Raw genomic sequence first — 14,955 nt, forward strand, 5'->3', positions numbered from 1 at the left:
CTGTTCCACCTTTCCACCTCGCAGTACTGCTTCCTACAGGTTCTCAAACATTAGAATCCATAAGAATTAGCTGGAGAACTTATTAAAACAGATTTCTGGGCCCCAACCCCAGAGTTTCTAATTTGGTAGGTTTGAGGTAGGTGTTAGACTCAAGATTTTACAGCTGTAAAAAGTTGACAAGTTGTATTTGATGTTGCTGATCCTGGGTCCCTACGTTCTAAGTAATATATGTAGCAATAGTTCTTTGATTGATCAATTTTAGTATCTATTGCCCTTCTACTGTGTTAATTGAGGGTCCCTTGAATTTGTGAAGTTTCCTTGATACTAACTTAAGCTCCAGCTTTCTGCTACCCAGGTACGTCTCTCTGAAACAAGAAGGAGATCACTTGTAAAGTTTATTTTCTAGTGTTCACTCTATATAATCATTTGTTACTGTCTCCCAGTCAGCTTTATAGTTTGAAGTTCGCATAAATTTAATTCATATTATCTTCAAGGGTAAGAATTATCTTCCCCATTTTATAGATTGACAAGTAGAGTCTCAGAGTGGTTAATAAATTGATCTTTAGGCTTCACATCCTTTTATTTCTTCAATTATTATTTTTTTACCTAGGAGCCCAGAGAGACCATTTCTTTATCCTAGTTGGTCAATTTTTCTTATTTTTAGCCCACTTCCTAAAGGCAGAAGGAACTAGAATGAGATTGCTGTCCTGAAAAGGTGGTGCATCCCTAACAGACACTACCCTCTTTGCTCACCACTTCTCCCTCCTAGTTTTCATCCCACCAGCAGCATCCTTAAAGAACCAAATGGAACTCAGGAACTTCTCTGGTGCTTATAGAAGCAATGCACAAATAAGGGAAGGTTTCCCAGGAACTGACCAGGTAGCAAATAGAAAAAAACACCAGAAACTGTAAGTTAGAAGATAAAGAGATCAAAAGGGGCTTCTGCTCTGTGGTCATGTTGCTGCTGAGAGGCAAATGGTAGTTAATTCTCTCTCTGGCCAGTTGATGAATCAAAGGGGAAGGTCATAATCTGACTCAGATGGAAAGTATTTAGAGAACAGATCATAAAACACTTCACAGACCCACACTGCACTGTCTTCAGCACTCAGAATATGTTCCAGCCAGGATGTATTTAGAAATGTCTTGGAATATTTCAAAGTAGTTCTCAGGGGTAGGTGGGGAGGGAATTCTTGAAGGTTCTTCTTTTCCCATCATTTGAATTTTGCTGATGTTTGTTTTTTAATTCATCCGGCAGTTGTACTATTTATAAGTTTGTTGATTTAATGTAGAGGCCAGGAGGCTCGGAGGGGAGGCAAGAGAGAGAGATCACACTCTGAACACATGGCAGAGAGAGGGCAGGTAGGGAGAAGTGGAGGGGAAGTCATGTTCCTGAAGGAAAGGAAAAAGCGAAATGACCATTTATCGAGTTACTCCTCTGTATCAAGCATAGGCTCCGGGGGTTTACATATATGCCCCAAAACATCAGCCCTCCCTTCCGCTTTGTTGTTAGAAGCTTGCCTGGCCCTTCTGGGTGGCTTCTTTTGGGACTTAAACTTCAGAGATGAGCAAAAGGAGCTGACACCTCCTCTTTCAACTTGTAAAGGATATAAAGAGTAATAACTATTTAGAGTAATAAATGTATTAATATTAAGTAGTTAAAATAATGATTTAATTTTCAAAGGCTACAGAGAATAATTATTGCTTTAGCATAATGCCAAGCAAGTTGTGAGACTTCCATAGTGTAACAGCAGGCAGGAGTCCCTGTCCCAGTGTATGGAAACAGACCCTTCCTCTTACCTCTAACCCAAAGGAGAGAGAGCAGTTTCTCACCCTTTTCTCCTTTTCCTCTCTCTCCTGCTCTCCCCCTCCCCCTCTTCCTTCAATCACTGCCCTCATTAGATATCTGTGTCCTTAGGACAAAATGTCTCTTTTGTCCTAATATCTCCCCTGCCATGAATTTTAATACCACAGATTATATATATATATATTACATAAGCTATTGTAATATCAAAAATGTTGTTATATCCCAGGAACCAATTTTTGCCCCCTTAGTGGGCAATAATGTCCCCACTCAGAATGTGTAAATTAGAGGATCCCCCTTCTATGTTTTGAAAATACTTAGTATCTGGAATTTAAAAGTCAATTTACTATTATTATAACTGAAAATACACAGAGTCCTTCTCTGTGCATAGATACAAGATAAGACAGGAAGGGAGGGAGGAAGGAAGGAAGGAAGGAGGGAGAGCAGGTTATGTAAGAGACCCTGACTCCTTCTAAGCATTTTCACATCCATTATCCCATTTGCTCCTCCTGAGTCTGAAAGATAACTATTTCCATTTTGTGTAACATGTGAACTTGGAGAGCTCATAAATTTTCCCAAGGCCACAAAGCTAGGCATTCTCCTATCTCTTTCATGTCAAACCCATATTGTTTCCATTCAGGTACCTGTCTGGTAGCCCAGGTTCTTGGCCAGGGCAGCATGTGGTCATAGCTAATACCTTGATGTGATGAGAGCAGGGCTTGGCCAAGTCATGTTACAATGTTTGAAATTCTTGCTACAGGGAAGTAACCCTGAAATTGCCTTAAAAGATATTACTCAAAATCGTAATAGAAATATGGAATAGTACCCACCCCCATCCCACAACCTTGGAAAATCCATGTTTTAATTTTTATCAGTTTCCTCTCTATTCTTCACCAATTGTAGCCATGACTTTTACCATGTTGCAATCACAGCTTTTTTTTCCTCACATATTAGAAATATTTTTATTGGCCTCCCATACTATTCCCAGTGATCTATTTTAATCCATTGGATGATTATATCATAATTTATTAAAGTGTTTTCCTATTTTGAGCATTTAGGATTCTTCTGATTGTTTGATATTATAAATAATGTCATAATACATGTCTTCATGCACTTAGGTTTTTCTCTTCCTTTGGATTATTTCTTCAGGATAAATCTCTGATATGGTCAGATTATGGGACCAAAACAGACAGTCATTTCTACAGCTCTTGAGAAATATTCCCCAGTTGTTCTCTAAAGGGATTCCTGTAGTGTAATTACTCAAACTACAAGATTAGAATTGTTATAAAGATTGGCACTTTTAGTAGAAAAAAAGTACTAGACTGCTAGCTTGTGTTTCTTTGATGGTTTGTGAAGTTGTGTATTAGTCTAGATGCTAAGGTTATTCTGTAAAGTTGCCTTTTGGGGATGTTTGTGCTCCATCATATGCAAAAAATAATGATCTAAGGGTGCCTGGCAGTACAGTCAGTAGAGTATGTGACTCTTGATCTTGGGGTTTTAAGTTCAAACCCCACTTTGGGAATAAAGCTTACTTAAAAATAAAATCTTAAAAAAATCATGATCCTTCTGGTTTCTTCCAGGTCTTCCTCCTCCAAGAGGTCTCATCCTCCTACCAAAAAGTCAGACCACTCTAAATTTGACCTGGCAGCCAATATTTCCAAGCTCAGAAGATGACTTTTATGTTGAAGTGGAGAGAAGGTCTGTGCAAATGAATAGTGACCAGCAGAATATCAAAGTGCCAGGCAACTTGACTTCAGTACTACTTAACAATTTACAACCCAGGGAACAGTACATAGTCCGAGCCAGAGTCAACACCAAGGCCCAGGGGGAATGGAGTGAAGATCTCATTGCTTGGACCCTTAGTGACAGTAAGTAACTAATATGGCACCAACCTTGACTGAATAACATTTGGCTGCTGCCACTTGGACTTAGCTACCACCAAGTCAAGACTGTTTGCTAGAAATCATGAAAGGCAGTTAATTGTGAATGGAGGCTAATTGGTGCCCCACCCCAATGCAGCAAATCATATAAATAACTGGTAATATGTAAGGAACCTTCATATATTTGGGTTTGCAATAATTCAGGCAGGAGTGTGCTAAGATTTCCATTTCCTTGGTATGGAGTTATTAATTAAGTAAATTAATAGCATGGATAAGGTTTCCTAGGATTTGTTTAATTTGTTATAGGATAATTTTCAGGATTTTCCTGTTTCTTCATACACATAGATGCTGGTTAATTAGGTCTTTTCCTAATCTTAAAAGTCAAATGACTGAAAAATCTTCATAGTAGATAATTCTTGGAGTTATAAAATATATTTGAGAGTAATAAAACCTTTTTTTTTCCTTCAAAATATTCTGTAGCTCAGGATTTTTTTTTATTTCAGATCAGTCATTTGAAATTAGTTGGAAGTTCTTGGGTTTCTTGGTAGTATTGAAAATTTTTCATTATTAAGCAAAGAGTTCTTTTTTGATTCACTGCATTAGAACTGTGTCTGTGCATTTTGGAGTCCTTGGAAAGATTAAATATTTCTTAGCCACATCAACCACCACTTACGTTAGGATCATGGGGTTCCTTGCCAACACCCTATGTCTGAGGCTCTCTTTGGCAGCTGCATCTCCATTTGCTCAATCCCAGATATAGAAACTGGCTCCGTGTTCTTCCAGCCACTCTCTTGTATCAGTGACATGTGGAAGTTTCAACTGCTTTGTCAGTGTTCAGGGATTGTTCATCATTTTTTAAGAGTTCTGTGAAATTAAAAAATTACAGAATAGTGCAGAGAAAAATACAACAAACACATTCCTACCACCCAGAATTAACTACTGTTAATATTTGTCATATTTGTTTTCAGCTTTTTTGTTGATTTGTGGAAGTAATGGCACAATACAGAGAGATCACAAGGCCCTTGAACCATCATCCCTACTCCCGTTCTATGGCCTGTTCCCCAGAGACAACTCAATTATGAGTTTGCTGTGTATCTTTCCATTCAAGGTTGAATCAGCACAATGTGTTAGATTCATCCGTAAGTGTGCATATGCATACATACCATTCTTCATCTCGTTTTGTGGAATAAATGCTATGATTTCCATCTTACCCATGTTCATTGTTTAGATCTGACTTATATTTTTTTAAACTTCTGCATAATATTTTTATCCATTCCTTTTGAGGTTGACATTTAAGTTCTTTCCATCCTTCCTACCTTCCTTCCTGTATCACTTCCTTCCTTTTTTTTTTTTAACTTATCCCAAACAAAAATGCAATGACCATCCTTATACAGGTCTTCAGGTGTATAGATGTGACAGCTTTTCTAGGGGATATGTCCCTACATCCATTTCTGTATATATATCCTTTCCCTATATCTATACCCCTTGATGTTGAAGACCTTTGTATCATAATATCAAAGGTAAAAGATGATACCTCACTGTTAATTTCAATTTTAATTTTCTTGGTAACTAGCAGTGTTGAGCATCTTTTCTTAGGCATTTGGATTTCCTCTTTTTTGATGCATTTGTTGATACACTTTGCCCAGTTTCTATTGGTTGTCTTTTCTTGTAAAAAGTTGTTTAGGGGCACCTGGCTGGCTCAGTAGTTGAAGCATATGATTCATGATCTTGATTTGTGGGTTTGACCCGTGTATTGGGTGTAGAGATTACTTTAAAAAAAATCTTAAGAAAAAAAGTTGTTTCTATAATCTGGATACTAATTTTGTTACACACATTGCAAATATTATTCACCTAATCTCTTTATTTTCACCTTGTCTGTGGTGTCTTCTACCTACAGATATTTTACATTTTGATATAATCAGTCCTTTCAATATTTGCCTTTATGGTTTGTACTTTTTGTGTTTTGGCATTATTCCTTACCCCAAGATCATAAACATATTCTCTATATTTTTTCTAATAGTTCTAGCCTTTCATTTTGCATATTTAGGTCTTTAAAACATAGGAATGTTATTTTGGTGTAAGTATTTTAATCTTTTTAATTTTAATATTATTTATTCACATATTACAAGCTAATGGTCACAATGCCATACTTTGAATAGTTCCCCTGGTGACTTGTGATGCTTTCTGCATCATATGCCCATTTCTTATATTGGTTTTGCATTTATTTCTGGTACTCTTTTCTCTTCCATTGATCTTTAATTTTTTTAAAGATTTTATTTATTTGAGAGAGAGAGAGAGAGAGTGTGTGTGTGTGTGTGTGTGTGTGTGTGTGTGTGTGTGCATACTCACAAGAGTGGAGGGGAGGGCAGAGAATCTCAAGCAGATGCCCTGCTCAGGGTAGAGCCCAATAGGGGGCCTGATCTCACGACCCTGAGATCATGACCTGAGCTGAATTCAACAGCCAGACACTTAACCAACTGAGCCACCCAGGTGTCCCTGATCTTTGTCTACTTTTGATCTGTATATTCCTACCATTTCCAACCTGTTTAACTTACCATAGATTTATGCAGTGTATTGGTAACTGTAGACTGAATCGCTATTTTTTTCAAAGTTGTCTTAGCTATCCGTTGATTATTCTATGTAAAGTTTACCCTCATTAGAATTATAAATGATCAAAATCATGACAATCAGTATCATAGTTATAGGATTAAATGAAAACTAGCTAGTAGTCACTGAAGGTGGACTTAGCTTGGGCAGTTGTATGGAATCAGATGAGGATGAGAGGCATTATGCTGGTGGTAGTGGTAGAGAAGTTGATTGGCATGGTAGCAGCTGGTCCCTCTAGGATCAGGAGATTGGGGCAAGGAGAATATGGATGAGAATATTTTAGTTTTCACTGAAAGATTTGTTAATATGCTATGTTGCCATTGGCTGAGCATGCATATAGGTTATTCAGAAGTAAAAACTAATGCTTCTAGTTATAAAGCTTATGTTGGTGCCCAGCCTAGCAGTTCCATCTGTTCAAGTATAAGGAGCAGAATGAATCAGATTTGGTACATGGCCCCAAACATGTGTAAAAATAATATATGTGTGTAATTTTTTTTGTATATGTATACACAGAGTATCTCATTTGACACTTAACTATGACTTTATAAAGAAATTAGAATAGGAATCACCATCACATTTAACAGATGAGGAGCCTACAACAAAGAAGGGTAAGTGACTTGACCAAAGTTATACAGCCATTATGTCATGGGGTTAGAAATCAAATTCACATTTCAGGTTTATGTTTTGTTTGTTTTTGCCAAACCATACTGTCTATTTGTCTCTTTGGACAGGCACTGGACTGTTTTCAAGGCAAGATTGATTCCTGGAGGAATTCCTTTTGCAGTCCTATCCCACCTCTAAATTGCTTATATTCTGATTTGCTTTTCTTAAACTGTTTTAAAATCTACTTTAGAATCTACCTGGGGAAACTGCCAAAATGCTGATTACTGGGTTCAGATGTCAATGCATCTAAATCACAGATCCACTGAGCTAGCCCAAAGGTTGATGTCTTTCAGGCATAATGTGGATAAATTCGTAGATGTAAATTTATGTTCTTTAGTTGGTGTCAAGATTAGCAGGTGTCTGCAAGGCACTGCTTCTTTTTGTGACAGGCTTAGAGTACCACTGGTTTATAAAGTTGAATTTTTTTTTGAAGCACAACTATATACACATTAAACATGTGTTCATAGTAATCTGAAAATGTTAAGAATCCAAATACTCTGTTATCTCCTTATGGGAGATGTAAAATATACAGCATCTTGTTACTGGAAGCAAAGAAAATTAAAGCATACTCTTGATTAATTTATTGTGATTTTGGATCATTTACCACCTGCTGGACATTGAGAATGAACATCAGATTTGGAAGACTCAAAATTCAATATCCAATTCTCATAAATTGCCATAGCTACCAAAGGAGTATGACATGGGACATCAACACCATGGGAAAAGGAAACTTAGAATGAAGAAGAATTGCTCAGAATTTAGAATAGAAAGAATATAACCTAAGACACTTCTCAAATGGTCTATTTTGCTTATGGAAAGACAGTAGTATATGGAGTGAAATGGCATGGGTCTACTACTTACTTACTGGGACGAGTACAAGCCCCTCGCATTTTTGAAGTCTCGGTGTTCTCATCTCTAAAATTTGGACAATAAAAATCTCAGCACTGCTCACCTACCTATGTGGTTATGAGGGTCAAGAGGAAACCTGCATATGGAAGCACCTTGTCAACAGCCTTATAGATGTAAGGTATAATTGATTCTGGGGCAAGACCTTGGATTTCTTCTTCCCTGGGGTCATAGAGTATCAAGCTATATAGAGTCAGCAACTTGCCTCTTGCTTGTGCCTTTTATTGGAAGGTATTTGAATGAAAGCGCAGGGATGATTCTATGCATGTCATCTTCACATCTGGAAAACCTCAAAGCATCTCTCTCTCATCCTGCCCCAGAGTAGAATGTGATCTCTGTTTTTCCCAAATTCCTAAAGTACTTTGTCTATTAAGTCCTTAACACATTTTCTTATGTATACACTGACTGTTACTGTTCTATAAATGCATTTAGGGCAAGGATAGGCTTTTGGGTAGAGTGGCTAAGACAATGGACTGTGGAATCAGACTGCCAGGAGTTGAATTGTATTTCTTCTGTGTAATAGCTGTGTGACCTTGGTCAAGTCACTTTATCTCTGTGGGACTGAATATTTATGATAAGATTGTTATGAAGAGGAAATGAGTTAGTATATGGAAGGGCCTATATAAATGTCAACTCTCATAACTTTTCTGTTCTCCCAAAATCAAAAACGGTATATTTGTGGAGTAATAGAATTTCATGTCTTAATTGAATGCAAGGATGAGAAAATATATGATAATATATGTGTTGCCATTTTCCTGTCTTTGCCATCTTGTCAAGTATGTGTGGAATCCACTTCTAATTGATTGGAATTACCATCTGAGAAAACACCTATTTGCCTTTCTTGTTTTATGAGCTGACAGTAAGTATCTCTTGAAAGCATAATAATCTAAGAGATAAAAAAAAATCTAAGAGATAGTAGTGTAACTGAAGTGATTTTTTTTTCTTTAATTTCTAGTTCTCCCTCCTCAACCAGAAAACATCAAGATTTCTAACATCACAGACTCTTCAGCCATGATCTCTTGGACAATCTTGGATGGCTATTCTATTTCATCTATTATCATCCGTTACAAGGTTCAGGGAAAGAATGAAGACCAGCACATTGATGTGAAGATCAAGAATGCCACCATTACCCAGTATCAGCTAAAGGGCCTAGAGCCTGAAACAGCTTACCAGGTGGACATTTTTGCAGAGAACAACATAGGGTCAAGCAACCCAACCTTTTCTCATGAACTGATGACCCTTTCTAAATCTCAAGGTTCGTAGAATGGCCAGGTATTTACCTAAGATTATTTCTGGAGAGTATCAGAAAAGCTCCACTATCTTAAGATATTTACCTCATATGTATGTCATGTGACAAAATTCGTCTGTCCAAATAGGCTTCACAGTTGCTAGATAGGTTCTTATAATGAAAATGTCCCTGGGAGGGATACCTTATTGATCCATTTTCTTTTGTTAAGCCTTAGACTTAGACTAACTTAGCCCCTCAGCACTCCTCATCTAACAATGGAAGCCCCGAGGACTGTGAATTTGATTCCCTGGAAAAAGAATGTGAAACCTGCTTAGTGAAGGCAAGCCTGTGTGGGTGCTTCAGTGGGAGGCTCTAAGAACCAACTCCATTCTTTCTCAAATGAACTCCTCTTTTAGCCTGAATGACACTATGCTATTCTAAGTTTGCTTTTTTTTTTTTTTTTTTTTTTTTACTTTTTGGATCCGAGTTATGATGTCTTCATGTTCACTACTAACCCCCACTCCAGTGAGAGTGACCTCTTTGAGATAGATAGAGGTCCCTCAGAGTGCCAAGCACACAATGCCCAGGGTTTGTGACTGATAATACTGGTTCAATGTAATTAAGTGAACAAGGGACCAGGGTAGGTGGGTCTGCAGCTCTTGGAGCACCTTCCCTTTGAAGTCTGTCTGCAATGGCACCTCCCAGCCCTCTGCAACATGTGCGAGGGAACATAGAGTGACGTTAGATGGAAATTTTTGCAGATTTATAATCTGGGCTACAGTTTATTTTTACAGAAAATCTTATAGTAGTAAAAACTTGGTTTTTGAGGTCTATCTAGGGCTTAATAAATAAAATGAAACATGCTGTATTTTCAGTGCTGATTCTTTGGAATATTTTTGAAATGTCAAAGTTTACCAATTATAGAGAGTTGGAGTTTTCAGTTGATACCCTTAATACATGCATTATTTTTATAATTATTTGTGTATTGGTAAAATGTATAAAGGCCCTAAGTCCAACCTATACATAAACTACAAACAGAAAAATTAAAAACAAGACATAACAAAACAACAAAATTCTCACCATTCCTTTCCAGGTGTTTCTCTATGCACCCATGCTTAGAGATAGAAGGAAGAAAAGAGAGATTATCACAGAAGAATACTTGTAAGAAGATAGGGTCATGCTCTACAGACTTTTTCATAAAACTATATTGCATTTAATCTTATTTGAATTATTTTTTTTAATTTTTATTTATTTATTTATGATAGTCACAGAGAGAGAGAGAGAGAGAGAGGCAGAGACACAGGCAGAGGGAGAAGCAAGCTCCATGCACCGGGAGCCCGATGCAGGACTCGATCCCGGGTCTCCAGGATCGCGCCCCGGGCCAAAGGCAGGCGCCAAACCGCTGCGCCACCCAGGGATCCCTCTTATTTGAATTAAATAAGGGAAACAAATGGAAGGATTATATCCTATAATCTTTAATAGTGTATTTTGATTTGACCCCTAAATTCAGTGGTTGTTCTGTTCTGTCTTTCCCTCCTTCTTTCCTTCATTCTCCCATTGGTATGCTCAGATTTTCTCAATCAGCTTTTAATCAAGAAAAAAAAAAAAAGCAAAATATCTTATAGACTCTAAGCTCAGTATCTTAGCACTTGAGAGCTTTTCTAGGTGGGAAAATTGTGCAGGGAGGTTTAGCTACTTTCCCAAAGTCCTTTAGTTAGTCGTTCTTGCTGTTATTTGATAATGTGCTGCTGCTTAGGCCTCTACTTGGAAGTAAAAGTTGGACACATGGTAACAGTGAAGAATTAGCATTTTTGCTTTTTTTTTTTTTAAGGTCTTATAACAACCCTATAAGTCAGACTCCTCTCCACTGAGCTTCAGAACATATAAATGAGTAGCCCAAAGTTCTGTAGCAATTAGGTGGCAGAGCCAGAGCTGCCATTATATTTCCCTTATACCATGGTCTCTCATAGATGGTCTTGGCTTATCTCTCCTAAACTAACCCTGCTGCTTCTCTTGTCTTCTGTGCAGCACCAGCGGACCTTGGAGGTGGGAAGATGCTGCTCATAGCCATCCTTGGCTCAGCGGGAATGACTTGCCTGACAGTGCTGTTGGCCTTCCTGATCATGTTACAGTTAAAGAGGGCGAATGTCCAAAGGAGAATGGCCCAAGCCTTCCAAAATGTGGTAGTGCCTTATCTTCCTACTAGTTTATAATAAGTACAAGTCTACATGCATGCAGAACCTTCACTTTAAAGATGTGGACTAGGAAGGGCACCTGGGTGGCTTAGTTGATTGAACATCTGACTCTTAATCTCAGCTCAGGTCTTGATCTCTGGGTCATAAACTCAAGCTCCATGCTGGGTGTGGAGCCTACTTAAAAAAAAAAAAAAAAAAAAAAAGTAGTGGACCAGGAAATTGACTTGTAAAGCGAATATTTCCTTTAAGCAGGTCTTGTTTTTTCTTTGACTTTCATTATGAAATGGGGATAAACAGCATGACTACATAATTTGTTGTCAAAACTGGAGTGGTTTTGAGAATGAAAAGGTTGCTCTTAATAATGATTTAGGAAGCCAGGGCTAAAACAGAATTATTGCCCTGCCAAAATGAGATGTATGGTCATCCTAGTGATAAGTCACCAGGGAGTCTAATCTTGCAATATGAAGAACTGGACACTGTCGTAAGGAAGGATATGAGTACAACCAGACCTCAGTGTGATGAGTAATGATGTATTGCACTAGATAAGTTTTCCCCACATTTCCTATTTCCAGTTCCCTTTTCTACTCCCACAATCTTTTTTTAAAGATTTTATTTATTTATTTATTTATTTATTTGTTTATTCATTCATTCATTCATTCATTCATTCATTCATTCATTCATTCATGAGACACAGAGAGAGAGTCAGAGACATAGTCAGAGAGAGAAGCAGGCTTCCTGCAGGGAACCTGATGTGGGACTCAATCCCAGGACCCTGGGATCATGACCTAAGCCAAAGGCAGATGCTCAACCACTAAGCCACCCAGGCATCCCTACTCCCACAGTCTTATTATCCCCCATATAAATGTGTAATATATATGAATTATATGCACATGTGTATATCTCCATTCCTTTGTACCCTTCAGTCTACAGTCATAGTTCATAATACCATGCACTGCCTCATTCTTTCATCTAGAAATTTTGACTGGTAACCAAGGTTTACAAAATTATACTTGGAGAGCTTTGTTATCTGACTCCATGCCAGAGCTGGCTCAACTCAGGCTGTCACTGGAGGAAGACCAGCAAGGGGGCTGGAGCACTGGCACTCATCATGGTACCTGTCCTTTGTCATGATATGTTAGCAGCCTCTCAAACTCAGGAGAAAAGGTGATGCTGTATTGGGCTTTGCTATAAGTCTGTGTAATCCTGGAGCCAGACTCTGCTCTAGAGTGGGCTTGAGAGGTTCAAAGGTTTAGGATAAGTCAGAGAGAATGAGTAAGAGTCAAGAATAGACCAAGACAAAAAAAAAAAAAAAAAAAAAGAATAGACCAAGACAATGCATGGAAAGCTCTTACGAAGGCATGGCCTGTAACTGCCCCAGATAGGATCTCTGAGTTCTTTTCTAAACCAGAAATGAACACCTGCTCATTCCACAATTAATTGTGATTAACTCAGGGATGTGCCATCCTGTGGCATACTTGCTGTTATTCCCTCCTGTCTCACTCTCTGCAGACATTGCTAATTGATTGCAGTCTGCCTTCCCCATGAGGCCTGGAATTATCTCATGCAGCCCTATAGACAGCCTATTAGATGAAACCTATTTCCATCTGCATTCTAGAATTAGACAATTTTTCTTTTTTTAGATAGACAATTTCTTGTTTTACCTGGTAGGGATACACACCAGGAGTACTTATGCACATTAGAATTATGAAAAATCTTGACACATAACCATGAAAAAAATTATTTCTCCAGAGGGAAGAACCAGCTGTGCAGTTCAACTCAGGAACTCTGGCCCTGAACAGGAAGGCCAAAAACAACCCAGATCCTACAATTTATCCAGTGCTTGACTGGAATGACATCAAATTTCAAGATGTGATTGGGGAGGGTAATTTTGGCCAGGTTCTTAAGGCACGCATCAAGAAGGATGGGTTACGGATGGACGCTGCCATCAAAAGGATGAAAGGTCAGTGCTTGGCCAAATCAAGTCAGCATTTCACTGGGGTGGGAATAAAACTTGACTTCCTGTCGAATCTTTTCTCTATGGGCTTACATTATTTAAACAAAAAATTGGCATGATGTCAAATATAGCTGTTCTGTGCAACTGCAGGTGATAATTCCTTTGAGGTCAGCCAGTGATGGGGTCAGGACGTAAATATGAAGGCTGTTTAAATGCCACTGTTTTGACTCATTGGGATGTGAGAATACAGATTCTCTATCACACACTGCTAATTTTAGGGGAGTGCTGTTGTTTCTCTTGATGCAGTGGTTCTCCAAATGAGTGTGTATCAGAATCACCTGGAAGACTTGTTAAAAACAGACTGTTGGGGTCCACTCTGGTTTCTGAGTCAGTAAGTCTGGGGTAGGGCCAGAGGATTTGCATTTCTAATTAGTCCACAGTGATGCTGATGCTGAGGGTTTGGAGACCACACTTTGAAAACCATTGTCTTCATGGATTATCTGCATCAGAGTTCCTGGAGACATTGTTAGACATGCATCTACTTGGCTTCTCCCACTGTACGTGAATTTCTGGAGTGGCACGTGAGAATCTGTGTTCTTAGCAGCATGCCCAGTGATTCTTCTGTATACTCAAGTTTGAAAACCAGGGTCTAAGGTCACAAGAACTAAATCTTTTCCAGTTGAGTTCATCTCAAGGCTGCTTGATGCCTACTTACTTAACAAGGTGGCTAATAAACATCCTCTGAGAAAACAAAATGACAGTTCACTGGCAGTCCTAGGTGTGTTCTCTTCTGTGTGAAGAAGCAGGTTATGCATGGCTTGATTGTAAAGGTGCAGTGTTGCTTTTATAGCATCCGGGTTTAGAAAGCCATGTGTTAGAGCAGGGAAAATGATTAACTACTGTTGTTGGTTAGCTTCCCAATGCAGACTCTCTTAAGGTTGCTGAAGGGTTTCCCTTTTTGTTGGCAATATTGAGCCTAAGGTTGGAATTAACCCTAAATGTCACTAAATCACCACTGCTTTTTGCAGTGTTGACAGAAGGCAAGTAAAATAAAACAAATAAAATAGTGTCTGTGCTGAGAGATAGTAGTATGTTTCAAACACACATACACACGCACATAAAGTCTTGCAGAGCATCCAGAAATCTCTTTTCTGTTTTGCTACTTTAGTCATGGGGAGTTTGGGGGAATAGTAAGAATAGTATGAGGGAAAAGGATATAGAATCTTATCAAACCAGGGCTTTTAAAATCTGACCTGAGTTTGATTGTCTCATGCACATGTGAAGAGGTAAAATAGATTAAAGGGGGCAAAGGGCAGAAACTGTCTGTAGGAAGAGTGATACACTCCAAGAAGAGGAGTTACTGAAGTAGGGGGACAACTCATTATAAAGAACTTCATTTTAAAAATACTCCTAAGGCTTTGACCCTCGGACTTCTTGTGTTATGAACAGGGTTATCTGACCTGGGATTGCCTACTAGCTAGTTTTACAGGTACCCTTAGTCCACATGAAGCATTCCTGTAATACCTAAGCATGTTCAAGCATGCCCTGGGCCACCAGTCCACAACTGTCCCCTTCTCCTACCTTTCCTACCCAGTGTTATTTTTCAAAAAATAGTTACAGCACTCTGTCACCAATCAAGGCTGATCAGTTTGTACATCAACCAGAGAGGGCCTTCCCTTCAGCCTGAATGGTACCTGGTGGTTCTTCCTCTGATCTGAGTG

The 14,955-nt window shown here is 38.6% G+C and overlaps 1 protein-coding gene across 4 annotated transcripts in view; it reads left to right on the forward strand.

Annotated features, from left to right (window-relative positions):
• The window catches only part of TEK (TEK receptor tyrosine kinase), a 98,645-nt gene that overhangs the window by 69,724 nt on the left and 13,966 nt on the right, over positions 1-14,955 (forward strand). For 2 of the 4 annotated variants that reach the window (XM_077912195.1, XM_077912197.1), the window contains 4 exons: positions 3,382-3,669; positions 8,813-9,112; positions 11,114-11,268; positions 13,030-13,240. In XM_077912195.1, coding sequence (XP_077768321.1) covers positions 3,382-3,669; positions 8,813-9,112; positions 11,114-11,268; positions 13,030-13,240 — 954 coding nt within the window. The remainder of the gene's footprint in view (positions 1-3,381; positions 3,670-8,812; positions 9,113-11,113; positions 11,269-13,029; positions 13,241-14,955) is intronic. The other 2 variants (XM_077912196.1, XM_077912198.1) reach the window with 1 other exon arrangement.

Source organism: Canis aureus, chromosome 10, assembly GCF_053574225.1.
Source record: "Canis aureus isolate CA01 chromosome 10, VMU_Caureus_v.1.0, whole genome shotgun sequence".
Taxonomy (NCBI): Eukaryota; Metazoa; Chordata; class Mammalia; order Carnivora; family Canidae; genus Canis; species Canis aureus.